The sequence below is a fragment of the Vombatus ursinus genome, unplaced genomic scaffold (assembly GCF_900497805.2).
Source record: "Vombatus ursinus unplaced genomic scaffold, bare-nosed wombat genome assembly UNPS02014779.1, whole genome shotgun sequence".
Classification (NCBI taxonomy): Eukaryota; Metazoa; Chordata; class Mammalia; order Diprotodontia; family Vombatidae; genus Vombatus; species Vombatus ursinus.
Genome location: NW_020954557.1, coordinates 48,119,563 through 48,146,665, shown reverse-complemented (window position 1 = coordinate 48,146,665; position 27,103 = coordinate 48,119,563). Strand labels below are relative to the sequence as shown.

Below are 27,103 nucleotides of genomic sequence, written 5' to 3'. Positions count from 1 at the left end.
AGTCTGGCTTTCAACTTCATCATTCAACTAAAATTGCTCCCTCCAAAGTCACCAAAGATCTCTTAATGGCTAAATCCAATGGCATTTTTCTCAATTCTCATCCATCTTGACCTCTCTGCAGCCTTTGACACTGTAGACCATTCTCTTTTTCTTGACATTCTTGTCTCACTCTGACCTATCTGACCACTTCCTAATCTTCAGGTCACTCCCACTAACAGTAGATATCTCCAAACACTCTGTCCTAGGCATGCTTCTGCTCTTCCCATATACTGTTTCACTTAGCAATCTCATCAGCTCCCACAGATTCTATTATCATCTCTATGCAGAAGATTCCTGGATCTCCTTACTCATCCCGAACCTCCTTCCTGACTTCCAATCTTGGTCTCCCTCTGCTTATTGGATGTATCAAGCTGGATATGTCAGAAGCATCTTAAATTCAATGTCCCAAACTTTAAATTAAATGTCCTTTGAGTCCCAGTTAAAATCTCCTCTCTACAAGCAGTGTTTCTCAATTCCGCTTAGTGCTAGTGCCTTCCCTTTACTGATTATCTGTAATTTATCCTGTACATAATCTTGTTTGTACATAGTCATTGCACATTGTCTCCGTCGTTAGACTGTGAACTCTTTGAAAGCAGGGACTGTTTTTGTTTTTATTTTATTTTTTGATTTATTTACTTTCTTTGAATGCCCAGCACTTAGCACAGTGCCTGGCACATAGGAAATATTTAATAAATGCCTGCTGACTGACTGACTCTGGCTATATCAGCATGAGTAGGTTATATAGCCTCAGTTTTTCTACTTGTAAAATGGGGATGATAGCATCTCCCACAGGATAAATTGAGAAAATGTATAAAGCACTTTGCCAACATTAAAAGGGCTATATAAATATTGGCTACTATTGTATTGGTTTTAAAACAATTGAATGGCCTGTAAATTAGTTAACACATACCCGGTCTATTGTCTCAAAGATGTTAGCAGCTGCAGCTCGCCCTGTGGCAAAAACTTCCAGACAAGGTGATGCCTGACCAAGGTTTAAAGCTCCTACCAAAACTCCAAAGAAAACCTGAAATGTGAAAGATACATTACAATAATTATCCATCAATTTATATATACTTGGACTTTCTACAGTTTTGAAAAATCCTCAAGATCATTCAAATGGTTACTGAAGATTATCAGATTGCTGGTGATACCTAGCCCTGACAGTCTGAAAGATGAATGCTAGTCTCTAGAAAACTATAAGAGCATGTTCTGTTCTTCCTCTAAAATTTCACAACTTTCTCCAATACTATTTTTGCAGAACAGGTCTCATAAGGTTGCCTCCATCAGAGATCGTCTGGAACTGATGAGGCAGGACTAGATAGACATATCATTCTCTGGAATGATGGCATGCTAATTTGGCTAACAACATGAATGGCTTTAAAAATATGATTCTTGTGAAAGATTTGGTCTTTAATTCATATTTCTGAGTACTGCTACAATGGCAATTTGTAAGGAGAGGAATCAAATAAATTCAGTTCAATTCAACATTAATTTATTAATTCTAATAATCTAGCATCATCTCTAGAGATTTTTATACTTATTCTCCCACTATATTCCCCCCCCAAAAAAAAACTTACTGAGTTTTGGAATCTATTTTGTAGTTCAATGGGTATTTATTTTTTCCTTTAAAAATTTATTGACATATTTTGGTTTTACATTACAAACTTTTTTTTATTATTTCCATTTCATTAGAGGTCTCTTGTAACAAAGTAAAACAAGCAAAACTAACAATACAGTGGCCTTATCTGAAAATTCATGTAATATTCCACATCTGTAGCAGTCGCTCTCTATTTTTAAATTGTTCTTTTAATTAATAGAAAGCTTTTTTCTCTCCCTCTTATCTCCAATCCCACTAAAAAAATAGAAAAGAAAAAACAAATTCTTTGTGACATATATGTATAGTAAAACAAAACAAATTCTCTCATTTGCTATATGTAAATATATGTGTGTCTATATATGTCTATATATGTATACACACATACATAAATATATGTATATGTGTGCATGTGTGTGTATAAACATATGCACACACACACACACACACACACACAGCCTCATTCTCTATCAAGAGGTGGTTAGCATTTTTAATCATGGGTCCTCTGGAATCATTGCTACTTATTGCATTGATCATAGTTCTTATAGTTTTAAAAGCTATTTATCTTTACAATGGCACTGTTATTGTATAAATTATTCTCCTAGTTTGCTCATTTCATTCTTCATCAGTTTATAATAGTCTTAAAAACTGTTCATTTTTATAATATTGCTGTTATAGCATAAGTTGTCCTTCTGGTTCTGCTTGTTTTGCTTGGCACCTATTCAAGTAAATGTTCCCACGTCTCTGAAATCATCTATTTGTTCATTTCTTAGAGCACTATAGTATTCCATCACATTCATATACCACAACTTATTTGGCCATTTCTCAATTGATGGTTGTCCCTTTAATTTCTAGTTTTTTGCCACTACAAAAAAGATTGCTTTTTGTATATATAAGACTTTTTTTTTCTAATTTCTTTGATCTCTTTCAGGTACAATCCAGCAGTAGTATTTAAATTTATTAAGTGCTTTCTGTATGCGATGGCACTGAACTAGGCACTAGGGGTACAAGAAACAGCATCACAGGTCCTGTCCTTAGGGAGTTTGTACTCCACTGAGGGAAATGATATATATGGTTTGTAATGTGCTTTTAAATACATTATTTATTTAATTCTCATAAAACTCTCATCAAGCTGGGTGCTATCATCCTCATTTTTCAGATAACTAAAATGGAGGCTCATAAAAATGTTTCATCTTTGGTCACTATCTGTTGAATATCAGAAACCGGATTTGAACCTCGGTCTGCTTGACTCAAAAGCAAAGTTCAATCTCGTTCATGACTGGGGCAAGGATCAAGTACCCTCCAAAAGTTTGAATAACCTACGAGTACTCTTTTATATTTGGAAGGGTCTTTATAAATAATCTTATCAGCCCCAATTAATTTTACCAATGGGGAAAACAAGAACCAGGAAAGTCAAGTGGTTTGCTTAAGATTATTGAGGTAGTTAGTAGCAAGAGTAGGATCTGCATGCTATTCTGTGACTAGAAATCTAGTACTATCCCACTTTCCACTCTGCCATCCTTTTTCTCTGAGGGAACTTCAGCACCTGAGCTTATCATTGAAGGGAGAGAAGAATTTCAATTGGCAATGATGGGAAAGGATGTTCTGGAAAAAGAGACAACCTGTGCAAATACATTGAGGTCGGTTGTAGGAGGGTATTCCAGTTTGGCTAAAGCATAGAGTGAATGAGACTAAGATAAAACAAGGCTGAAAAGGTAGGCTGGGAAAAGACTATAGAAGGCCTTAAATGCCAGGCTGAGGAATTTGTATGTTATCTCAGAGAAAGGAGGGATTCTTAGCCTTTTGTGCCATGGACCCCTTTGGTAGTCTATTGAACCCTATGGATCCTTTCTCAGGATAATGTTTTTAAATGCATAAAATAAAAAGACCTAAAGTGTGAAGAAAATCCATTATGTTGAAATACAGTTATCAAAAATTCTTTAAGTCCACTGACCCCAAATTAAGATATTCTGCTCTAAGGATTCTTGAGTAAGTGAGTGACATGATGAGAACTATGGTTAACAAGAGGGAGGGTAGAGGATGGATTGAGAGGGGCAAGAATAGAGGCAAAAGACAAATTAGGAGGCCAGTGTAGTAATAGTCCAGATGAGAGATGATGGGGCCATAAACTAGACTAGTGTCAGTATGAATGGGATAGAGGGAAAGAATATAAGAGATATTTTGGAGGAAAAATCAGTAAGAATCAACCTAGTGCTTGGCATATAATTGGTGCTTTTTTATCCATTCAAGGCTTAGCAACTGATTAGATGAGGGGTTGAGGGAGAGAAAAGCATCAAAGATGACCGAGATTTCAGTCATGAGTAACTAGAAGACAAGTGGTTGCATCAAGAGATATAGGGAATTAGGAAGGTTGGCAGAGGCTTTTGGAGAATAGTAAATTCAGTTTTGGACAAGTTGAGTTTGAAGTGCCAGTAGGTAGAGAGATGTTCTGCAAGCAATTGGAGAGGTAAGACTGAATATTGAGAACGTAGTAGCCTCTTGCATAGTGGTGATCATTGAACTCATGGAGTTCAATAGGGAAGAGAGAAGGGGAATGAAGAAAGAACCTTGAACAACAGTCACACTTAGAGATGGGGAGAAATGATGAGCCATGGAAGGACAAGAAGGAACAGTCAGATAGGCAGGAGAAGGACCAGGAAGCCAAAGGAAGAGAGATCATCCAGACACGAATGGTCTATAATTTGCAAGTTTCAGAGAATTCAAGGATAAGTACTGAGAAAAACCAGTGGATTTGTCAATTCAGAGTTTTAATGACTTTTGAGGGAGAATTCCAATAGTCAGAAGCCAGATTGCCAGGGTCTGGGGTATGAATAGGTGGTGGTAGGAGAAACAATCAAGAGTGAAAGGGAGGAGAGATATATGGTGACAGCTTGAGGGGGTGGCAGATTCAAAGCAAGCATTTTTTTTTTTTCAAAGATGAGAGAGAACTCAGCATGTTTTGACTAGATCAAGGAAACTGCCTGGACATGGGAATAGTGGCTAACTTATAACTTCAGTTCCAACTCAAGCTTTTTCAGCCCCTTTCTTTTTCATTCGTTTTAGCATAAAGGTAGTCCTGGCTACATAGTCAGGTATTACTAGGTGGGCAGTGACATTAGAAACCCAAGAATTCTGGTAATTCATGTTTGCACAAATGATTCCTCCAGAAGAAACTTAGTAAGCATTATTATGCAGGGGAAGAAAGGGGAAATAACTGAAGACCTTGGTGTGTAGGGGGTAGGGAGGAGGCATGTCTCCATCTTTACTTCTAGCTGAAGGTAAGGGAGTCAGACAGGAAAGGCATTTATATAAAATGAGCAATTGGCTAGAAAGATGTTATCTGAGAATAGGACTAGGATTTTTTTTAATTGTCCTTTAAGAACAGTGGGTTCTTTCAGTATCTTTGCAATGACAAGAGAACATGATCAATGTCCCCAGGACACTGGATACCCCTATTGTTAGATTTATTAGATGATTTATACAAGAATAATACAGAAAGGGGAGCCATGGATGATGTCCAGACTATATTGGTAGAAGATCAGTAAGATCATAGGTTTATCTGAATATGAATATTGGATATGTGGTTACTAAAAACCAGCATGGCTTTATCAAGAGTAAGTCTTATAAAATTAATAAAATTTCTTTTTTTTTTTTGACAAGGCAGCTAGACTGGTAGATCTAGGAAATGATATTGAGATATAGGTATGCTATATAAAGATATGCACTCAGATTTCAAATTATATGATAATCTTTAGCACTATTTGTGAAAAAAGAAAGCTATAACCTAGAGGGTTTTACTTTTAAATGGATTTGAAACTGGCTTAATGATTAGACAGAGAGAACCATTGTTGATCAATGCCAACTTGGAGGGAAATCTGTAGTGCAGTGACATAGCAACCTGTCCTTGGGTGTGTATAGGTCAATGACTCATCAATGACTGGGATGGAGGCATAGGTGACATCCTTGCAGGTTTACATATGACATGAATATTAGAGAAAGAGCTAACATATTGCAGGTAAGAGTCTGGAGTGAGGTAACTCTCAGCAGTCTAGAATGATGGTTTGATTTGAATAAGATAGAGAAATATTAAGTTCTAAACTTGGGTTCAAAAAATGAAATTTGTAAATATAGAATAAAGGAATCATGGCTAAACAACCATTTCTGTGGAAAAAGTCTAGAGATTTAAATGGACTGGTTTTTTTTTTTTGGTTTTTTTTTTGAGACTAGATCTCCCTATCTTGTCCAGGCTAGAAATGCAGTGACCACACATAAGCGCAATCTTTGTAATGATCAGCTCTCAGATCTCTGATCTGCTCTATTTCTGGCCTGACTGGGTTTGGCCCTCCTTAGAAGCAGCCTGGCTTATTCTCAGGAGCTCACTAAGTTGGTGCTTGACTTAGCCAGTCAAGACTTGCCCCACTGCAGCTGGGAAGAGCCCATACAGTTTGCCAGCTTCCACTTCCCCAGCACCTGAGATTACATGTGTGTGCCACCATGCTCAACTACAACATATTTCTTAAAAATGCTTCCCAGCTGCTGTAATCTACACCAAAAGAATGTGTGTTTTTATTGGGGATTGATGTGAGGTGAAGCTAGGGGAAATAGCAGAGTGAGAAGTGTTTTTGGAGTATGAGACACTGTGGGAAAACCAGAGCTAGATGAAATACTGAAATACCGTAATACCTTCATCGGCGTCCTCAAGCAGCATGAGGACGCTGGGCTTCTGAGGGACAGGAAAGAGGAGATGTCAGGAAGAGAAGAGCAAAAAGGGAAGGAAGACCTTGCCAAAGACAAACTCCACTTTGCAATGCTATTTTGAGCAGATTGCCCTTCCTCCAGAGACCAAGCTGCCTTTCATTTATTTTCTAAAGCCTCTACTGCCTTTCTCCCTACCTACTTGCAATTCCACCAGTTAGAGATTCATTTGAGTGAAGAAGTCACTATCCCAGAGATCCTTAAAGAAAGGTAGGGATGGCAAAGCTTGGAACCTGCTTAATCAAAACCAAGGAAGTGAGAGCTAGATAGGAAAGGAGATGGAGGTTTCAATCAAACAAAAGGAAGAGAAAGGAGAGTTTGTGACCCCAGAACCCAGAAAACATTGTGTTTAGATCTATCCTTCCGGTAAAAGAAAAGAGACTGGCTCACCCAGAGTTACAGATGCAAGGATCTTTCGAGGGCCATTGGAGAAGCTTCCCATTTCATTCAGTTGTCTTTTCCTTCACTCCAACAGCCCCCAAAACACTTGATTTGACGATGTAAAAGCAAGAGTCATAGCATCGTGGAAAAAAGCATTAGTTTCAGAATCACAGGACCTGGGTTTCCAAGTACTAGCTACATGCCACTGGGCAAGTCATCACATATCTTGGGTTTCAGTTTCCTCATTAGCACAATGAGGAAAGTTGAATTAGATAACATCAAACATCTCTTCCAGCTCCACATCTATGAGCCTCTGATAATGATTGTGACTGTCATGAAGATTTTTAAATTAACTTTGTCCGAAGCTTGATTTGATTACAACACTGATTGTCTTTTTATTTCTTCTTATAGAACATAATTGTCCACTCACAACTTTGACAAAATTGGAGGTCATCCTAACAGATAACTTTGTTTATCATCACCATTATGTAGTGATTTAAGGCTTAGCATACATTATCTCATTTGATCTTCACACAATCTAAGGTAGTAAGATGGGTGCTATGAATAATAACAGGCCAGTGGAGGGTAAGTGACTTGTCCAGGGCCATACAGTTAACAAGTATCTGAGGCAGGATTTGAACTTAGGTCTTCCTGGGTTCAAGTGCAGTACTCTATTTACTGCTAGATAACATTGCTTGTAGCATATTACACTTATATCTTCTCCTCCCTCCCCCCAGAACAATATCACAAAGGCTTAAAAGGCTGTAACGGGAAGGTGAGAAAAGCTAAGAGTAAGAGGTTAACAATTAGCAGTTAGAACATCAGGCCCAGAAGAAGCAGGTCAACATGGGAGAGATGTCCTATAGAAAACAGTATTAACGCCAGAGATACCTATCATATGTTTTTTCCTTAGACAGAAAATCAAATGGGGTTAGTTGTGGAGGGAACTACTTATGTTGCTTAAGAATCAGTGGATAAATGGTTCATTCATATGTCGTTCAAGTGGAGAAGCCAATGACCTTACTGTGCATTCATTACTGCAAATAATATAAATCAGAAACTTTGGATTCAGGTACACGACAAAACCAGTTAAAATTCCATTCACTTTTCTGTGACAGTGTGAGTACGGCAAAACAATAGGTCCTGAATTTATGTTTCCAACTAATCTATTTCTGGTACACAATACTTTGATTTTTTTATGTCAGAGTCTATGCATACCGAGTATTTAGATGTAAGGGTGACATTTTACTTGATTAGACTCTATGAAGTCCTTGACAAAGAACTATAGCTAGGTGCAAATTAGTGCAAATAGCGAATCCCCTGACTAGGCTGCATTTATTCAAATTTACGCTATTTGAATAAAATTATGGAAAATAGGCTCATTGGTCCCAGAACAATGGAAATATGCCGGGTAAATTGGAATAGTGCAACCACTTCAGGAGATTCATTATTTGTAATGATCAGCACCCAACTGTACTATCTCTCCCTAGTTCTTAGTAATCTTTGGACACATTCACTGATGCTAATACTTCAGAAAAGGCAACTTCAAATGTATTCTGAAATGCAGTAGCTGTGGAACTTCCTATAGAAGGCCCAAATAGTCAATAATATATACTTACATTACCTGCTCAGTTGAGGATATTATTGGCCCGATACTTAATAAGCTATTATGTTGCACACAATTATGCCTATTAGTACATGCTATAATACAGCTCAACTATATGAGCCAGCTAATTTTCAGCTGAGGGCATGGCTGGCTTTTCATTTTCATGGCATATTATCTCCTGGGCTACATTCAAACAACCATTGTTCTATAGCTATAAAAACTCTGGCTAATTGCAAATCATTAAACTTTTGATCCAATCAATTCAAGATCACTCCCCATAAAATGCAGAGGCGTATCTTGGTTCTACAGATGGACAAAATTAAACACTATCAAATCAGTGATGCTTTTCTTGCTTGGAAACTAAGGGAATAAACAGTAGACTTTCCTAAGAAACTAGCCCAAAACGAAATGAAATGTCCCTGGACTCAAAAGTACCTGTAGAAGAACTCCTGGTGTATATTCACCTTCATCCAAGACAAGTTTCGAGCCATACCAGAAGGCTAATGAATAGCTCATGAAAATGATACACCACATATATCCAGTAAATAATCCCATTATCATCCCTTTTCGAATCCCCCAGCGCTGGGCAAACACAAGATTTTTCTCATATCTGTGAGGGAAGAACAAAGAAAAAGGGACATGTTTCACAATTATTGAGAATATAAGGTTGGAAAATTATTTCCTATCCCAGTGTCATAGAACATACACCACCATCCTCCAAAATAGTCACAATATCATGGTGTTTCTGGATTGTAATCTATAATTTTAACCATCTACCCCAAAGCATTCTGTGTCTGCTTTTCCACATGTTCAATAAGCTTGAGAATTAAAAAAAAAATATAAACCTACTGAACTTAAGTTCCAAGAGTCTTCTACTTTGGATAACATACCTCCTTCCTCCCCACTCAAATCTGATTGGTATAAAATCAAAGCACAGTCTATAACTAATAATATTTTTTAGTCTAACTCTATGTATATTTTTATCCCCAAAGAGATCTCATTTTAAGTATTCAACTTATTTGCAGGGCAATATGGCATAAAAATATTATAGCTTATATTTGTTATTAACTATAAAATAATTAACAACTATCAAGGATAAGGCAAATTCAGAGGAAGATTTGTACTTCAGGAAAGGTCTGGACTATATGATCTTAGAAGGACCTTGAAAATCTAATATTCCATAGTTCTATAAATATCGATTCTGGCAGACTGCTAATGGTATTCAGTTGAACATCTTAAAATATTAAGACTATAGTTTTAGGGCTGGAAAGGATCTCAAAGATTACCTTTGAGTAACCTTTATAGATGAAGAAACTGAGCCCCAGGGTAGTTCAGTGATTTACCCAAGGTCAAAGAGGTTATAAGTGGCAAAGTCAGGTTTTGAACCAAGGCCACCACTTCCAAATTTTGTAGTGTTTCCTCTATGTCATATGGCCTATCAGATGGGGCAGTGGGACTTCTGGAGAGCCTACAAAGCCTGTTTTCTTAATGAATTGGTGTATTTAATAGCAGCCTAGACTAAATGGTATGATCACACTGCATTCTGTGAGAGAGAAAAAAAATGTTTCCATTAAGTTGGCTGCAATTCTATGAAGTTATAACTTATTCTTTGACTGTTGAGTCACAGTCATTTATTTTCATTGTTTATAAGAAGAATTAGTCTTTGGAGTTACAGTCTTCAGTATACTCATGCTGAGTTTTACTTGCTAAAATAAAGACCATGTCAAAAACTCAAAATGCCAATGGCATCCTGGTATAAAATATAGCTACCATGGAAGTACAATTGTTTTCTTTAAAAGCAGCAAACTGAGAATTAAAATTATGCAGCACATTTGAGAAATGACAGCCTTGGAAAGCTAATTCAATCTTAGGAAGTCATAGTCCTGCTATATTCTTTCCTGGTCAGACCACATATGGAATAATGAATAATAAAATAATTTCAGGAAGACCTGAGTTCAAATCCCACCTCAAACACTTGACACTTACTAGTTGTGTGACCCTGGGCAAGTCACTTAACCCCAACTGCCTCACAAAAAAGAAAAAAGAAAAAAAAAGAATAATTTTATTCTGGATGCCACAGTCTAGGAAGAACTTGGATAAGGTTTGTTGATAAAGTGTTCAGAGGAAGACAGTGAAGATGGTGAAGGGCCAGGAGATTTCATCCTATGAGGATTGGTTGAAAGAATAGGTATGTTTAGGTTAGAGAAGAGAAAATAGAAGAAAATGATAGCTATATTCAAGTATTTGGAAATCTGCCTTGTAGAAAATCATTTCAACTTGCTTTGCCCGGCTATAAAGGGCAGTACTAGGAGCAGTGTTTAGAAGTTGTGAAGAGGCAGACTGATATAAGGAAAAGCTTCCTAATAATTAGAGTGCTTCAAAAGTAGAAATACTACTCTGGGAGGTAGTGAGTTGCTCAAGTCAACAAGAATTTATTAAGCACTTACTGTGTGCCAGGCACAGTGCTAAGTGCTAGGAATACAAATACAAGTAGAGAGAAAAACAGTCCCTGAATTCACAGAGCTTACAAGGAAACTGAAAAGAGGGAGGTGGAAAGAGGGGGATAAGGATAAAGGGAGGGAAAGGATTGTAGAGAAAGTTCAGGAGGAGAGTCAGGAATGTAGCCTGGAGAGCAATGACATGGTGAGTGACCTGGGCATCTTTCTTTAAATGGAGGGTCTGGGAGGAACCAGCCAATCAGAAGGAGGGATCACAGGGGCAGAGGGTACTTCCATTGGGTGAAGTGCAGGGCTCAAGTGAGATTTCAGGGTGAAGAGGTTTCTGGGATATTTCAGAGCAAGTCTGAAAGGAAAGATAGGAAGGAGCACAGTCAGGAGAGGATAAAGAGGGTTTAGGTAAAGAACTCCCTAGAGTTCTTCCAGCAGAGTCTGAGTGACCACTTGTGTGTGTACTATAGAGGAGATTTTTGTCCAAAAATAGCTTAGAAAGAGTGTAGCCTCTGAGGCCCTTTCCAACTCGGAGATTCTATAAGTTTATAATTCTTTGTAAGTCAACAAACACATAGTAAGTACCTTCCCTTAAATGCAAGGTACCACTATTTGGTACTGGTTAGGATAAAAAGAAGTCAATCAGTTGAACAGAAATACAATATAAAGAGGAAAATGAACAGAATGTTTGATAAATGCAAAGACCCCAGTTACTGGGAGAAGCACTCACTGTTTGACAAAAAACTCCTGGAAAAACTGGACTCAAAAAACAGTCTCATCAAAATTAGAGTTAGATCAACACCTCCCAATATACATCAAGATAAGCTCCAAATGGATATATGACTAAGATAATAGAAGGTTACATCAGAAACAAATTAGAGGAGAAAAGAACAAATTACCTTTTGGATCTATAGTTAGTGGAAGAGTTTGTGACTAACAAATGACAGGATCACACAAGTTAAAATGGACCATTTAGATTATATGAAATTTTTAGAAGTTCTCGCACAAATCTACTGTAGTAAAAAATTAGAAGTAAAACAGGTAACTGGGGGGAAAATCTTTGCGACAAGTTTCTCTTATAAATATCTTATTTCAAAGATATGTAAGGAACTGATTCAAATTTATAAGATCAAGAACCATTCCCCCAATATGATGTGAAAGGTTTTCAAAGGAAACCCCATATAATCATATGGGGTGAAATGCTCTAAATAACTAATAATTAGATAAATGCAATTTAAAGAAACTTTGAAGTTGTACCTCAAACCTACCAAATTGGCAAAGATGACAAAAGAGGAAAATGACAAATATTGGAGGGGTTGTGGGAAAACCAATACATGGTTGGTGGAGCTGTGAATTGGTCCAGGCTTTCTGGAAAACAATTTGGGACTATGCCCATAGAACTACCAAAATGCACATATATATATATATATATATATATATATATACCCATTGACCCAGCTATACCACAACTAGGCCTATACCTCAAAGACATCATAGAAAGAGGAAAAGGACCTATAGGGACAAAAATATTTATATTAGCATTTATTGTAGTAAAAAATTGGAAACTAAAGCAATATCCACTTACTGATAAATGATTAAACAAAATTGGGATATATAAATGTAATGTGATATTATTATGCCATAAGAAATGATAAAATTGGGGCAGCTAGGTGGCGCAGTGGATACAGCATTGGCCCTGAAGTCAGGAGGACCTGAGTTCAAATCTGGCCTCAGACCAAACACTTGACACATACTAGCTGTGTGACCCTGGACAAGTCACTTACCCCCAATTGCCTTAAAAAAAAATGATAAAATGGATAATTTTGAAGGAATCTGGGAAGACCTAAATGAGCTAATACAGAATAAAGAGAGCAGAACCAGGAAAACAATTTGTATTATGAAAACAACATTATAGAGAAAAACAACTTTGAAAAACTTTAGAACTTGGATCAACACAAGATAAACCTGGAGTCCAAAAGAATGAAGATGAAACACAATACTCACCTTCTGGAATATAGAAAGAAATGGATATTTTTAAGCATGGTTAATGTGGTAATTAATGTAGGGGTCCAGGAAAGGCTTTAGGGATGAGGCTATAGTTACTGGAAAGGAGCCTTGGGGATTCTGGAAGGTGGGAATTAGGAAGGAGTGAATTTCCAGCATGGAGAATGTCTTGTGGAAGCCCAAGATGGAATGAGATGGAATGTTGAGTTCCAGGGAAAAGAAGTGGTTAGTGATTCCAATTGTCTGGAACACAGAGTGGATGAAATCACAAAATACAAAATAACACTGAAAATAGAGGTTGGAACCAGTTTGTTGAAGGCATTCTCTGTTGTGTGTTTTCTTGCCTTCTGTTGAATATTTTGAAACAATTATCATCAGTGTGCTAGTGACTAAGGTGAGGCGGTTAAAGTAAAATGATGGGGAAGACAATGAAGACTGCCAAAAATAAAAATGTTTATAATAAACAAAAAAATCCAAAGGAACCAACCTTTCTACCTCTTTCTTTTCACCACCAAAAGCAGCCACTGTTCTAATTGAGGAAAGAACTTCATCAGCCACAGAGCCAGCTTTGGCATATGCCTTCAGCTCTCTGCTAGTGAGTTTGGCCACACTCTGAAAACACAAGTAAGAGAGAAAAAAACAAAGACATTGTAGTAAAGTCAGCTAATTTGTCATTGTGGTACCTTCTCTTACTAAATAAACTAAAATAAATCTCTCCATGATGAAGCAGCAGGATGGTGCAGTGGATAGAGAACACTGCTTGAAATCAGGGACACCTGCTTTCAAATCCTGCCTTCATCAGTCACTAGCTGTGTGACTCTGGGCACACATTTATCCTAGTCTCAGTTTTCTCACCAAAGATGAGATGGGAAAAATGGGGATAATCATAACACCTGCCTCCCAGGGTTGTTGTGAGGATCAGATTATTAATTTATTGAATTAATTATTATTAATTTATCAGATCACTAATGAATGAACATATTTAAAGTACTTTACAGACCTTAAAGTTATAGAAATACTACCTCTTACAATGATGATTCAATTCAATTAGACAAATAGAGCAAATATTTATTAAGTGACTGTTACATGCAATGGCCCTAGACTAGTCTCTAAGAATGCAAAGACAACAATGCAATAAGCCCTGTAGGAGAGGAGTTTGCATTCTACCTGGAGGATATAAAACAGTTCTGTAAATACAAAGAAATTGAAGGAGGAAGAGAACAGGAGCAAAGGTGGGGAAGGGGAAACTGGGAAGGTTTCAAAGAGGAAGCCTATACTGAGTTGCACCTTGAAGAAACTCGGGGATTCTAAGAGATAAGGGTCAGGAGGGAGTATAGTGTAGACATATATTGCTAACAACCAATACTAAGGCAGAAAGAACAGAGATGGAATACAGACTATTAAGGACCAGCCAGAAGGGCTGAGAAGGTAGGTGAGAGCCAGACTGGGGAAGACTTTAAAGTCTAAACTAAGGAGCTTGTAGCATACCTCAGAGGTATTGTGAGTTCATTCCAGATCATTGAAATAAAGCAAATATCACAATAAAGTGAGTCACATGAATTTTTTGGATTTCCAGTGCTCATGAAAGTTGTGTTTACACTATACTGTAGTCTATTAAGTGTGCAAAAGTACCAACTCTAAATAATGTATATATCTTAACTTTAAAAATATTTTACTACTAAAAAATTGCTAACCCATCATCTTTGACTTTAGTGAGTAATAATCTTTTTGCTGCTGCTGGTGGTAGGGGGTCTTGACTCATTGTTGATGACTGACTGATCAGGGCGGTGTTTGCTCAAGTTTGGGGGGCTGTGGCAATTTCTTAAGACAATGAAGTTTGCCAAATCAATTGACTTTTCCTTTCACTTGAACACTTGGAGTCTATTGTTGGGTTATTAATTGGCCTATTTTCAATATTGTTGTGTCTCAGGGAATAGGGAGGTCAGAAGAAAGGGAGAGAGACTGGGGAGTTTTCAGTCCATGGAGCAGTCAGAACACATTGTTCTATTGTCATTTATTAATTAAGTTCACCATCTTATATGGGCGCGGTTTGTGGCACTCCAAAACAATTACATTAGTAACATCAAAGGTCATTGATCACAGTATACCATACCAGATACAATAGTGATGAAGATGTTTGGAATATTGCAAGAGTTACTGAAATGTGACAAAGAGATACAAGGTGAACACATGCTGTGGGAAAAATGGTGCCAATAGACTTGCTCATCATAGGGTTGCCACAAACCTTCGATTTGTAAAAATGCAATATCTGCAAAGCCCAATAAACTGAAGCACAATAAAACAAGGTATTCCTGTATTTGTCCTTGGGGCAATACGGAGTAGGGAAGTGACATGGTCAGACTTATGTTTTAGGAATATTAGTTTGGCAGCTGAGAGGAAGATGGATTAGTAAGTGGAGAGACTATAAACAAGAACAATTAGGGGCTATTGCAATAATCTATTTATTTATTTATGTATTTTTTAGGCAATGGGGTTAAGTGACTTGCCCAGGGTCACACAGCTAGTAAGTGTTATGTGTCTGAGGCCGGATTTGAACTCAGGTCCTCCTGAATCCAGGGCCAGTGCTCTATCCACTGTACCACCTAGCTGCCCCTGCAATAGTCTAAGCAAGAGGTAATGAGAGCCTAAATTAGAGTACTGTGGTTATGGTGAGAAAAGGACACATGTAAGAGATGTTAGTAATACACTGAAGCCTTAGCATAGCAATATTCACAACAAGACAAAATGTGGTCCACAGTAGGTCCATTTTGGACTATATCCAAGAAAGTTTAGTTGTTGAAATACCAAAATGACTTAAATATAACACCACCTAACCTAAGAGCTCTTGACCTAGAGTATGTGAACTTGGTTTTAAAAAACATTTTGATAAGTATTTTAATATGATTGGTTTCTTCTGTAATCTTAATATATTTTGTTTTACACATTTAAAGACATTAGGCAGAGGAGTCCCTAGGCTTCATCAGATTGTCAAAAGGATCCATGAAACAAACAAAAAGCTAAGAATCCTTGATCTAACCTTTTAATTATATCATTATGAGGCAGCCAGGTGATACAGTGGATACAGTACTAGAGCTGGAGTTAGAAAGACCTGGGTTCAAATCTAGCTTCACATACTTACTAGCTGTGTGACCCTGAGTAAGTCACTTAACCCCTGTCTGCTTTAGTTTCCTCTGCTGTAAAATGGGGATAATAATAACACCTACCTCACAGGGCTGTTGAGGATCAAATGAGGTAATATTTGTAAAGTGCTTAGCATAGTACTTGAGGTACTTAATAAATGCTTATTACCTCCCTCATGTTATTAGGAAAATTTTGTGTCAGATAGCTTGCCAATTAATTCAGTTTGTCAAATGATCTGTGAATCTATTTTCAGTTATGTGAAGTCTATTCTCAGTCTAGAGCAGGATACAATATATATTTTATTACACATTCCTTTTTTGCTTGAGCTCAGGAGATATCACCCAGTTTGTCATTTCTTCTAAAATAGATTTTTTTCTCTTATGGATTTTTTAAAAAAAATAATAAGGTATGCTCATGGTCATTAAGTTAATTTATTTTGATAGCCCCCCAAATTCCTACTCCTGAACACCTATGCTTCCTTCTCCCAGAACACCTGTGGTGATTAGGACTACACCAATCTACAAATACCTGTAAAATGAGGCTAATGATGTGTGTACTGCTTGTTTCAGAGGTATTGGGAGGAAAGCGCTTTGTAAACCTTAAAAATGCTTTATGAATGTGAGCTGTTATCAGCTTCATCATAACTGATGTTTGTTGAGCACTATGTGTCATACTTTGTGATAGACAGAAAAGAAGCCCCAAGATGACTTTGTGAGGTACCATGCTCTCTGATTACTTGGTAGAGAGACACCATTACATTTGGAAGGATCTTTTTCCTGCCATTCCCATATCTCTGGCCATGCTTCTAACATCTTATCAGTGACCTAAAACACCACAGATGACAATTGATAGGAATAATACTCATTGTTATGATACTTTGGGAAAAGCCAATCCTGTTCAGACTTTCAGTCACACTGCTGAATTCAATTTCTTTCTGAAGTTGGATGAATCCCCAAGAGGCACTCTTACCAGGCCAATGACTGCTGCTCCTATTCCAAGGAGAGGACTGACTGAAATCATAACCAAAGTCAGTTTCCAGCCTTGGTAAAACCCCAGCAGGAATCCAAAAACACAAGTGGTCATGCGTTGGATAAAGATGGCGACCTGGTCAGCAATGGCATCGTTGATTTTATTAATATCGCTGCAAACAAGAAATGCTGTGATTTCAAAAAACTGGATTATGTCCATTGAAACGACATTTTCTGATGTTATCCATTAATTTCCAATTAATGAGTACCCTTCCATTATACACTAAACTAATACCCTGGTTTCCTCATCTGTAAAATGGGAGGAGGAGGGTTTGAACCAGATGACTTCTAAGCTCCTTTTCAACTCTATATCTGTGACCCTATGATTCTACTCAAACACAGGATAATAAGATATATGTGCTTTTGAAGGGCTTCTTAGGAAGTATTCTTGAATACATCCCATTAATTTCACATAAGATTTTCTCTGATCTGTCAGTCACAGATTAGTCTGCATTTTTTTTTTAAGGATTTACAGAGGAGGAGCTCTACTCTATAGCCCAGTTCTTTCTTTTAACTAACACAAATTCCTCCTGTTCCGTTATAGGGAATATGTAATATAACTAGCCACCAAATATTTCACGTTCTTAGAATTCTCATGAAACCTGTACCTACATGATAGGACTTAAAAATGCAGTTCAATTTGCTAAACTTGCCCAATTATGACCTCATCCAGAAGTTCATGGGGTCTGCCAATAGCTGCAGACCGGTATTTGTGATTTCCATTTTCTCTTTTTTGTTTGTTTGTTTGTTTTTGTTTTGTTTTTGTTGTTTTTGTTTTTTTGGCTAGGCAATGGGGTTAAGTCACCTGCCCAGGGTCACACAGCTAGTGAGTCTTATGTGTCTGAGGCCAAATTTGAACTCAGGTCCTCCTGACTCCAGGGCTGGTGCTCTATCCACTGTGCCACCTAGCTGCCCCTGTGATTTCCATTTTCTACCACTCCTTTTTCAGGCTGCTTTTAGGTCCTAGAATGACCCTCTGTGAAGGTGAGCTAACAAGTTCCCATTTTATCTGCATGTTGCATCTTACTCTCCCTCAATTTTCTTTCCTTCTTCCTCCGGCTTAAGTAGCCTAAGCCCCTTTCTCATAATACCAATGTTTTAATGTTTTGATCGTCACCAAAGGCTATTGTAAGTTTTCCCTTTGTGACTGAATAATTATTATAGCTGGCAATGTATAGGACATAAAAATACACCTTCCAGGAAGCACATTTTGAAGATCATCAGAAAAATCGTAGAAGAAATTATTTCAATGTATCATCTAGATTAGAGACATATAGAGATACATGAATATAAACAAGGTATTCCAAAGGTCTTAGTGCAGGTTTAACCTTCAGTGGCTTCACATATTATATGTATGTATATATAAATACACACACATATATACATACACATATACATGTATGTATGGCGTTCCAAAAGTATATATTTACATATATAGTGTCCTAATGGTACGTCTGTATTTACATATATATGTGTGTGTTCCAAAAGTATGTATGTATATGTGTATGTGTGTGTATAACAGGTATATGTAGTAATATCCTCTTCTTTAGTAAATACTTAGGTTGTGACGTACAATGACATTTATATTTGGAAACATTGTTGTTCTGCTGATCTACTTACTCTGAGATTCTGGTATTTAGTTCTCCCACTGAATTGCAATCAAACCAGCTGATTTCCATTCTCATTACTTTCCTAAAGTAAACTTGTCTTATTCTCTGTATCTGATGAGCTGCAGCAATTACCCAAAAGCATATCTGAGAAAAAGTAATATAAGTTTTTAGTACAACAATATTAAAATTCCATTCCAACAAATTTCACTTGATCACTCTAATAAGAAACTACTTTCAAAATAGCATTGGGAGAGAAAGAAGAGGGAGAATTTGCCAAATACTGTGCTTTAGAATGAGTGACTGGCTCTGGATCTGGAGATTTGGTTCTCATAGGGCATAGGAGCTGTCTCCAGGGTATTGGGTGTTTTTTGTTGTTGTTTCATTTGTTTGATAAAGGGGGGGGGGTGTCATAGGACGTAGAGCCAGAACAGACCATAGACATCATATTGTACAACCCTTCATTTAACCAATAAAGAAACTGAAATCCAGAGACACTTAGTGCCCAAGGTCATTGAGGTAACCAATAGAGCTAGGATTCAAATTTAGGTGTTCTACACTCTCTATCATTTGTATGTATCGGTTTTATGGATGTGCACAGAAGCTCCTCATCAGTGTTCGAGTCTCAGGTCAAACCAGGCAAGAGCCATGATATGAACAAATAAAGAGAGAGGAGTGGGAGTATTTTTCTTTTTTCCACAGCAAAGCAGGGCACTCCCACCAAGCTATAAAGAGAGAAACAAGTTGATTCATTCTGACAAGAATAACTTTATCTCTGAAAGTCTTAAGCCAGCAGTGAATTTAATGTTTCTCCCCTAGAAGAGCAGCCAAAAAATGAATTGTTTTGCAAAATAGATCAAGTAGACAGCTGGTATCTGAACCTGGAGAAGAAAATTGCATCTTTATTTAGATATAATTGTTTCCTTGGTACTCCTGTACGTTTTGTTTTATGCATTTAAAAGCATTATTCTGAAAAGAGGTCCATAGGTTTCACCAGACTGCCAAAGGGTTCCATATTAAGGACTAGAGTCACAGTTACAGGGCTTTTCAGATCATTCAAATTTCAAAGTATGAAAAGGCAGTTTTGTTAGGAAGAAATGGAAAAGAAGTTCAATTCTAATGTGTTATTCTGATATAATCTTTTCTATAGAAAAGATTGGCAAAAGGTGGGTCATGGCTTTGCGGAGGGTATCATGTCCAGTGCAAAGCAAACAGATCATCTCCTCTCCCACTGAACTACAGTCAGATTTTGAATGAAATGTGGCACTAATCTACCACCATCAAAGCTTCACTGGCATGTTGCAGAGTTATAGTGGTACTAGCTCTGAAGCCCGGACTTTGAATGCTACCTTTGATGCTTACTACCTGTATAACTTTGGGCAAGTCCTCTTACCTCCCTGAGTTTCAGTTTCCTCATCTGTAAAACAGGAGAGGTAAACTAAATGGCCTCTAAGATTTCTTCTAGCTCTAGTTTTATGATACTACCTTATGGGAAGGAAACAAAGGAATAGATTCTTAATTCTCCAAATCACACTGAGAGGAGCCACACTGAACAGAGTGCTGGACTTGGAGTCAGGAAGTCCTGAGTTCAAATCCAAATTCATATACTCTCTATCTGTGTGACCATAGGCAAGTCACTCAGGTTTCTGTAGCCTCAGCCTCTTTATCTGTAAAATGGGGATAAGAATAGCACCTATCTCACCTCACAGGGTTGTTGTGAGGATCAAATAAGGTAATATTTGTAAAGCATTTAAAACACTATATAAATGCTAGTTATTTTTATGATTATGATTATTCCCAAATGAGGTCCAAGGGTTACCATCATAATGCAATCTCCTTAAGAAATTGGTCAAGAATCAAAATAACTTTGAACAAATTCATGTGAATGCCACATAGAGGACATTTTCAACATGGCCTACAGGGAACATCCCAACATTCTAAAAGCGATCAGATTAGAAAGGAAACAAATGAACAAATTTAACAATGAAAGAAAAAAAAAAGGTACTTTTCTTTGATTCCCACACCAGCGGATCTCATTCCAGTTTAGCTGAGTGGACAATTGTCCAATAATACCTGGTACTCTTACAGCATTTGACAATTTACTTAGTATGTATTACCTTATTGGATCATCTATAGTAATCCTATAAATTAGGCATTACTATCTCCGTCCTCCTACATACTGGTTAGATAACTAAGCCACACAGAAGCTAAGTGACTTGCCCAAGGTCCTACAGCTGGTAAGTTGTAGAAGTGACTAGAACCAAGGACTTGTGGCTCCTAGTTCATAGCTCTTTCCTCCATACCAGTGTTTCCCAACTTTGTAGGTCAGCAAAATGTCTAAATTCTCTATCATGAACATTTCAATCCCAATATCAGCTATCAGTAGCTCAAGAGGAAGAAACAGGGAACTTAGAAAAAGGAGAAAAGGAAGACCGTAATGGATAGATGGGAGAAGTACCAAGGAAGGAAAAGGAAAAAGAGTAGTTAGCTTTAAAAAAAAAAGTTTGCAGATTTTAAAAGGAAAGGATTTTTGGTAGTATGAGTTTTATGGACTGGTTAAAGTTTTTCACGAAATAATTAGCAATTGGTAAGAATCGCAAGACATCCTGTTATCCCTCTAATCATCAATTTGGCATGGAAGGTTCATCTGGGCAGGGTGGAGAAGGGCAGAGCAAGGCAGCCGTGGAACAAACAAACATAGTCATCATAAATCCACTCCAGATTTTCAGCTTGTCCGTCTGTCTGAATTAACCAATCAAAGGCATTTATTATGTGCAGGGCGCTGTGCAAGTACAAAGAATGAAACAATACCTACTCTCTGGGAGTTTACATTCTAATGGGGGAGTCAATGAGAGAGAGAGAGTGTGTGTGTGTGTGTGTGTGTGTGTGTGTGTGTGTGTGTACAAATCAATACAAATAAATAAAAGATAGTTAAATACAAGGTGGTTTGGGAGGGGATTACTAGCAGCTGAGGAGAACAAGAGAAGCTTCATATTTCAGAAGGTGTTGCTTGAACTGAGTCTTGAAGGAAGAAAGATATTGTAAGGAGTAGAGAGGGGAGGAGGGAATACATTCTAAGCATGAGCATAGCCAGGGCAAAGGAAGGAAGGTGGGACTTGGAGCGTAGCAGGAGGAAACCAGAGAGAAATAGGGTTTAGCTGGATTATAGATTGCAGGAGTTTGGGGAGGGTTTTGTTTTTTGTTTGCTTTTGGTTTTGTTTTTTTTTAAGGATAGAGATGTCTCTCCATTTCTTTCTGAAATTGTATTGAATATTAAAAGGAGAATCTGATCTGGGAATCTGAGAAAACTTGTTTTTTTGTCTTTAGATTGTTGACTAGATTGAAGGCTCAAGGAACTTCTTTGCCAGGAATAGTTAACATTTTTCAAGTATGACTTGTACTATATAAAAGGTACAAAAGATGATACTGACTTGGAGGTATCCCAGTACGAAAACCGAAAGACCGGCTCCAGCATAGTAACCAGCAAATACGATCATCTCATTTTCAATATCCAACAGCCTTCAAAAGAGGAAATATTTAAAAGGTTAGAAGTGCTGTGTTAAGCTACCTGGGTTGGATTCAATTGATGGGTAGCATCACAATCAAATTTATTATCAGTCAATCAACAATTATTTTAAATACCTACTATATGCCAGGTACTTTGCTAGGTATTGGGGATACAGATATAAGGGAGGAAACAACACCTACATCAAGCAACTTAAGTTCTAATGGAGGAAGCAACAATTACATAAATAACTACATACAACCTAAATGTAAAATGAATAAATTCAAATACCTACAAGGTAAATACGAGGGAGTTTGGAAAGCAGGTGCTCACACTGAGGGGAAGGGAACCAGGAACGACTTCATGCTGAAGAAGGTGTTTGAGCAGCACATTACAGGAACAGAAGGATTCCATGGGTCAGAGATAAGAAGGGAGTACATTCCAGGGAGGGCATATAGATGGCTCAATGGATAGAATGCCAGCCCTGGAGACAGGATGACTTATCTTCCGGAGTTCAAATCTGGTCTCAGATACTTACTAGCTGTGTGACTCTGGGCAAGTCACTTCACCCTATTTGCCTCAGTTTCCTCATCTGTAAAATGAGTTGAAGAAAGAAATGGCAAACCACTCCCAAGAAAACCCTAAATGGGGTCACAAAGAGTCAGACACAACTGAAACAAATGAACAACAACAATAAAACATTCCAGAGATGGCGGGAATGGCCAGTGCCAAGTCCGTCAGAAGGAAGCTGGAGCATTGTGTATGAGGAAGAAAGAGAAGGATAGTTTGACTGGATCACACAGGAGGGGAATGAGAGAGATATCCAGTGAGACTGGAATGATAGATTGGAACCTGGTTTCAAAGGCTTTAAAAGCTCATGACCAGAACTTCTCCAATTATTTAAAAATCAGCTTTATCTCTGTGGCATTACAACTGAATCAGCGAATGACTTTAAAAGGCTCACAATAAGCTCAAATTCAAATCTAAAAAAAAAAAGGCTCACAATAGCAACCAATCAGCAAACTCAGAGGCCTTCATGCTACAGATTGAGAAACTGGGCACATAGAGACGGAAAAAAATGGTGCAAATGATAACTAGTCTATTGTCATATAGTATCTTGCTGTCAGGATAGGGCCAGGGGTCCCTAGACGCTAATCCAGTGTTCTAGCTGTGGCCTCTCCACTCATGCTCAGCATATAATGATAATTCTATATAGAAAGAAAAGTTTTAAAATCCCAAGCAGGCTGTCTCCAAAGACCCCTGGGTAGAATAATGTGAGCTGTAATTCAGGAGGTATAATGTCACCTCCTCTAGGAATCCAAAGCAATTTTGTAGGTCTTCCATCTCAGGGTGATGTTGTAAAAAATGTTCCTGTCACTCTCCCACGGGGAAAAATGTGTTTCATTAGCTTTGTCTTTCTGCTGGGTACACACCATACAGTTGCATTCTCCAGGATTATACTTAGTGCTACTGCCAAAGGCATTTGTAGTAAATAGCACGGAAGGCACTTAGGCATGTTACCAATGTAATTACCAGCACTGTGAAATAAGAGGAGATAAAACATTTAGGAATTACTTTCAGGTGGCAAAGAATTAGGAAACAAACCCACTGCCTTCATGACAGCCCCATTTTTAAGAGAATGGACAGAATGACAACAGACTTGGAACCGTAGGAAAAGAGAGATACCATCTTAGAGTCATTGAACTTTATTACTAGAAGGGACCTTAGTGAACATCTAATCTAATTCCCCTTTATGGGTAAGGAAACTGAGGCACAAGGAGATGAAGTGATGTTCTCAAAGTCACAACAAATTAGGGGCAGAGCAGAGACTGGAACTCCTTGTCCAGGGCTCTTTTCATTAAACTGTAATTAACTTCCCTTGCTACTTTCTCTAAACTTCCTCATCTTATACTCTGTCTTCTCCTGGCAGGTTCTCTCTTTGGAACCAAAGTCTAAAGAGATCTATCTCTCCTTCCCTTGCATCCTTATAGCTATTTGTCTATATCATCATTCGACAATTAACAATATAAAAGCATTCCCCCAATGAATGTTATTCACTGTCTCTGAAAACAAAAAAATAAGACACGAGTCCAAAAACCGGAAGTTTCGGGAAGTTGAGTTTCCCGTGGGAACACTGTTTATGCACACAGAGTAAGTAATAAGGTAAAAGGAGGCAGGCAGAGAGGAAATTATACTGCCAGAGCTCCAGTGCCAGTTTGGATCATCCCCATCTAGCTGATTTGCATTACACGGTACAATGGAAAGAGTGCGACATCTGAAGTCAGAAGATCTGGGTTCAAATCCCAGCTCTGCCATTTACCACCTAACATTTCACCACTCTGGCTCCAGGTGTCCTTATCTGTAAAATAAGGAGGTTGGAAAAGATGACCACTAAGGTCCTTGCCAGCTTTAAATCTGTGATCTTATGACCTAATCAGTCCAGCAATATTATAATGGAATTTCGTGTCAACAATGGTGTTTGTATATGATAGTATGGTAATGATACTAAGCTAGTAGGAACATGTAATACAAGGTTTGCCCATATGGCCTTGTTATATCTCTTTTATTGCTTCTTCATTATTACTGAATTTTTTGTTATTAATTAACTTATTAGTTAATTATTAATTAATTTTGTATTGTCTACCCACCTGCATTAAAAGTCCTTTGAGGGCAAAGACCACGATTATGCTTCTTATGTTCAGAATGCCTGATAGATAGCCAGGCATAGTGGATAGAGTCCTGACCTAGTGTTAAGTCCTTCCTCGGACAAATTCTAGTTGCGTATGTAATCAACCAGTAGAAGTCAAAATGAAAACTGCATAGAGGTCGACCTTTAATCAACCTCTTCCACATCAGTGTTGGGCTTAGGCATCAGTGCCACATAGGAAGCCTGTATTGGACACTGCAAAGTTTGCCTTTGGCCCTCTGCTGCAGATGGTGGAGTGACTGTTGGGTAGCACAAGTGGATATTGGTCACTTGTTGTAGGTTGTAGGGCTGACCGTTAGCCTCTTGGGTTGGTTGTAGGGGTGGACCATCAACATTTGCTGCCATTTGTGGGGGCAAGTCAGAATACTAAATTAGGAGGGATGTGTTTACCTTTCATTGCCAAAATCCAGAGCAGCTAAAGTTGGCATGTTCATCAGATTTGTTGCAAGTGCTCAAAGTTGTATTCTGCCCATGAGATATAAGGGAAATGGGAGGAAAAAGTGTGTGCTAAAATGTGCTACTCATATCTTTCCAGGGTATGTGAAGTAAAATGTTCCAGAAGGAGAAAAAGAGGCATTAAATATTGTACTCCAATTCTTCAAGAATATGTAATTTCATCATTTCCTATAATCTCTCCACCAAAAGAGATCTTAAGCCCTTTGTACCTAAGTCAGATGGTCATCAGCTACAGAATGTTATTCAAAGTAGAAAATTTTACTTAAATACTCCCTACAGAGACACACAATAAGAATATCTTCTTGACGAAATACACAGTTTATATAATTGTCTGGGGGAGCTAGTTACAAAGAAATGTATTTGTCTTATCTAATCCATGAACAGAAATAGGCTCATCATCTTACTAGAAAAAAAGTCCTCAGAAAATAAACATCGACCACTGATATAGTAGGAGAGTCGCATTTCAATCATCATTTCTTACCATTCAGATATCTTTGGGATATGGAGCCAATAATTTGAATTGTTCCAAGAACAAAAGTTTGCATTATGGTGTCAATTCTTACTACCTAAGTACATTTCTATGTCCCCAAAATAGGAATAACCAATCCGTATGACTAAAGAGAAAATAAAAGTGAATTTTATCTATTCAAAATACACTGATGAACTAGTAATCCACAATGGTGCAATCCTGTTATAGTTGTAAAACTCTAGAAAATATTCTTTAAAATATGTACCTATCAACTTACTGACCAAGCTTTTGTGTTCCTGAAAACATACAGAATTGTAATAGTAGATATACCTAGAAGTTCCTCTTGGTTAGGTTAATTTCATAGCAAGGACTTTTAGAAAGATGACCCCATAGGCAGCTAGGTGGCACAGAGGATAGAGTACTGTCCTTGGAGTCAGGAGAACCCGAGTTCGAATTTGACCTCAGATACTTGACACTTACTAGCTGTGTGACCCTGCGCAAGTCACTTAACCCCAATTGCATCATCAAAAAAAATAAATAAAAGATGACCCCATTCCTATTCATAGTTCAGATAAGACCACTACATTCATTTAAAAGCAGCTCCCCAAACAACTGTACAGAACATTTGACCCCACAATCAAAGATACTTATTTGTAGCTACTAAACATCTCTGTAGAATGTATTTAAGTATGTATTCTACTGTGTTTAATGTTCAATAGACAAAGACCATCTAAGATTGCTAATTCTCATAAATTTCAGCGTTATTATCTGATATATTTCCTCAGTCAAAATGTAGACATTTCAGGTGCTGGAATATTGCACACAAAACTGGAGTCTTAAAAATAACCATCATGGGGGCTCCTTGATGCTGGTTATTACCCCAGCTGCAAAGTGCTCTTCTGTACAGTTCAGATCTGAAATAGTTTCCTTCTTGAAGCTGCTGATACTGCATCCTGCAGCTTCCTAGTGTGTGATCGGTGCCATAGTTCAGTCCCAGGCTTTGTTTGGACATGGCTATCTTTCCAAGGCTCCCAAGATTGTACAATTTCTTCATAGACTACTCAAAGAATCATGTTTCTTTGTAGGCAAGCCAGATATTATATTAGCATAAGAAGGTTAACATAGGTGTTTGAGGAAAAAACTTACCCTTTTGCAACTGCTTGTATCCATAGCCTACTGAGAATCTACCTGACCTCTACAACTTTGGGAAGTGGGTGGTATTAGTACTTGTGGCACACCTTCAAACTAAACTTCCCTTGCTGGCAGAAATTTGACTATTCTATATTTGGTGAATTATTGAAGGTTTGTCTTCCTCAATGCACAGAACCTTACTATCTGGGCCATGCCTGACTTCCAAGATAGTG

At 37.8% G+C, this 27,103-nt stretch overlaps 1 protein-coding gene across 3 annotated transcripts in view; it reads right to left on the bottom strand.

The window, feature by feature from the left end:
* ABCB11 (ATP binding cassette subfamily B member 11) overlaps positions 1–27,103 on the bottom strand; it is a 115,585-nt gene that overhangs the window by 65,924 nt on the left and 22,558 nt on the right. For 2 of the 3 annotated variants that reach the window (XM_027865671.1, XM_027865672.1), the window contains exons 6-11: positions 22,034–22,121; positions 18,616–18,749; positions 16,937–17,108; positions 13,314–13,438; positions 8,811–8,985; positions 950–1,063 (exon numbers count right to left, since the gene is read on the bottom strand). In XM_027865671.1, the coding sequence (XP_027721472.1) occupies positions 950–1,063; positions 8,811–8,985; positions 13,314–13,438; positions 16,937–17,108; positions 18,616–18,749; positions 22,034–22,121 (808 nt within the window). Of the gene's footprint in view, positions 1–949; positions 1,064–8,810; positions 8,986–13,313; positions 13,439–16,936; positions 17,109–18,615; positions 18,750–22,033; positions 22,122–27,103 lie in introns of those variants that run through there. The other variant, XM_027865673.1, reaches the window with a different exon arrangement.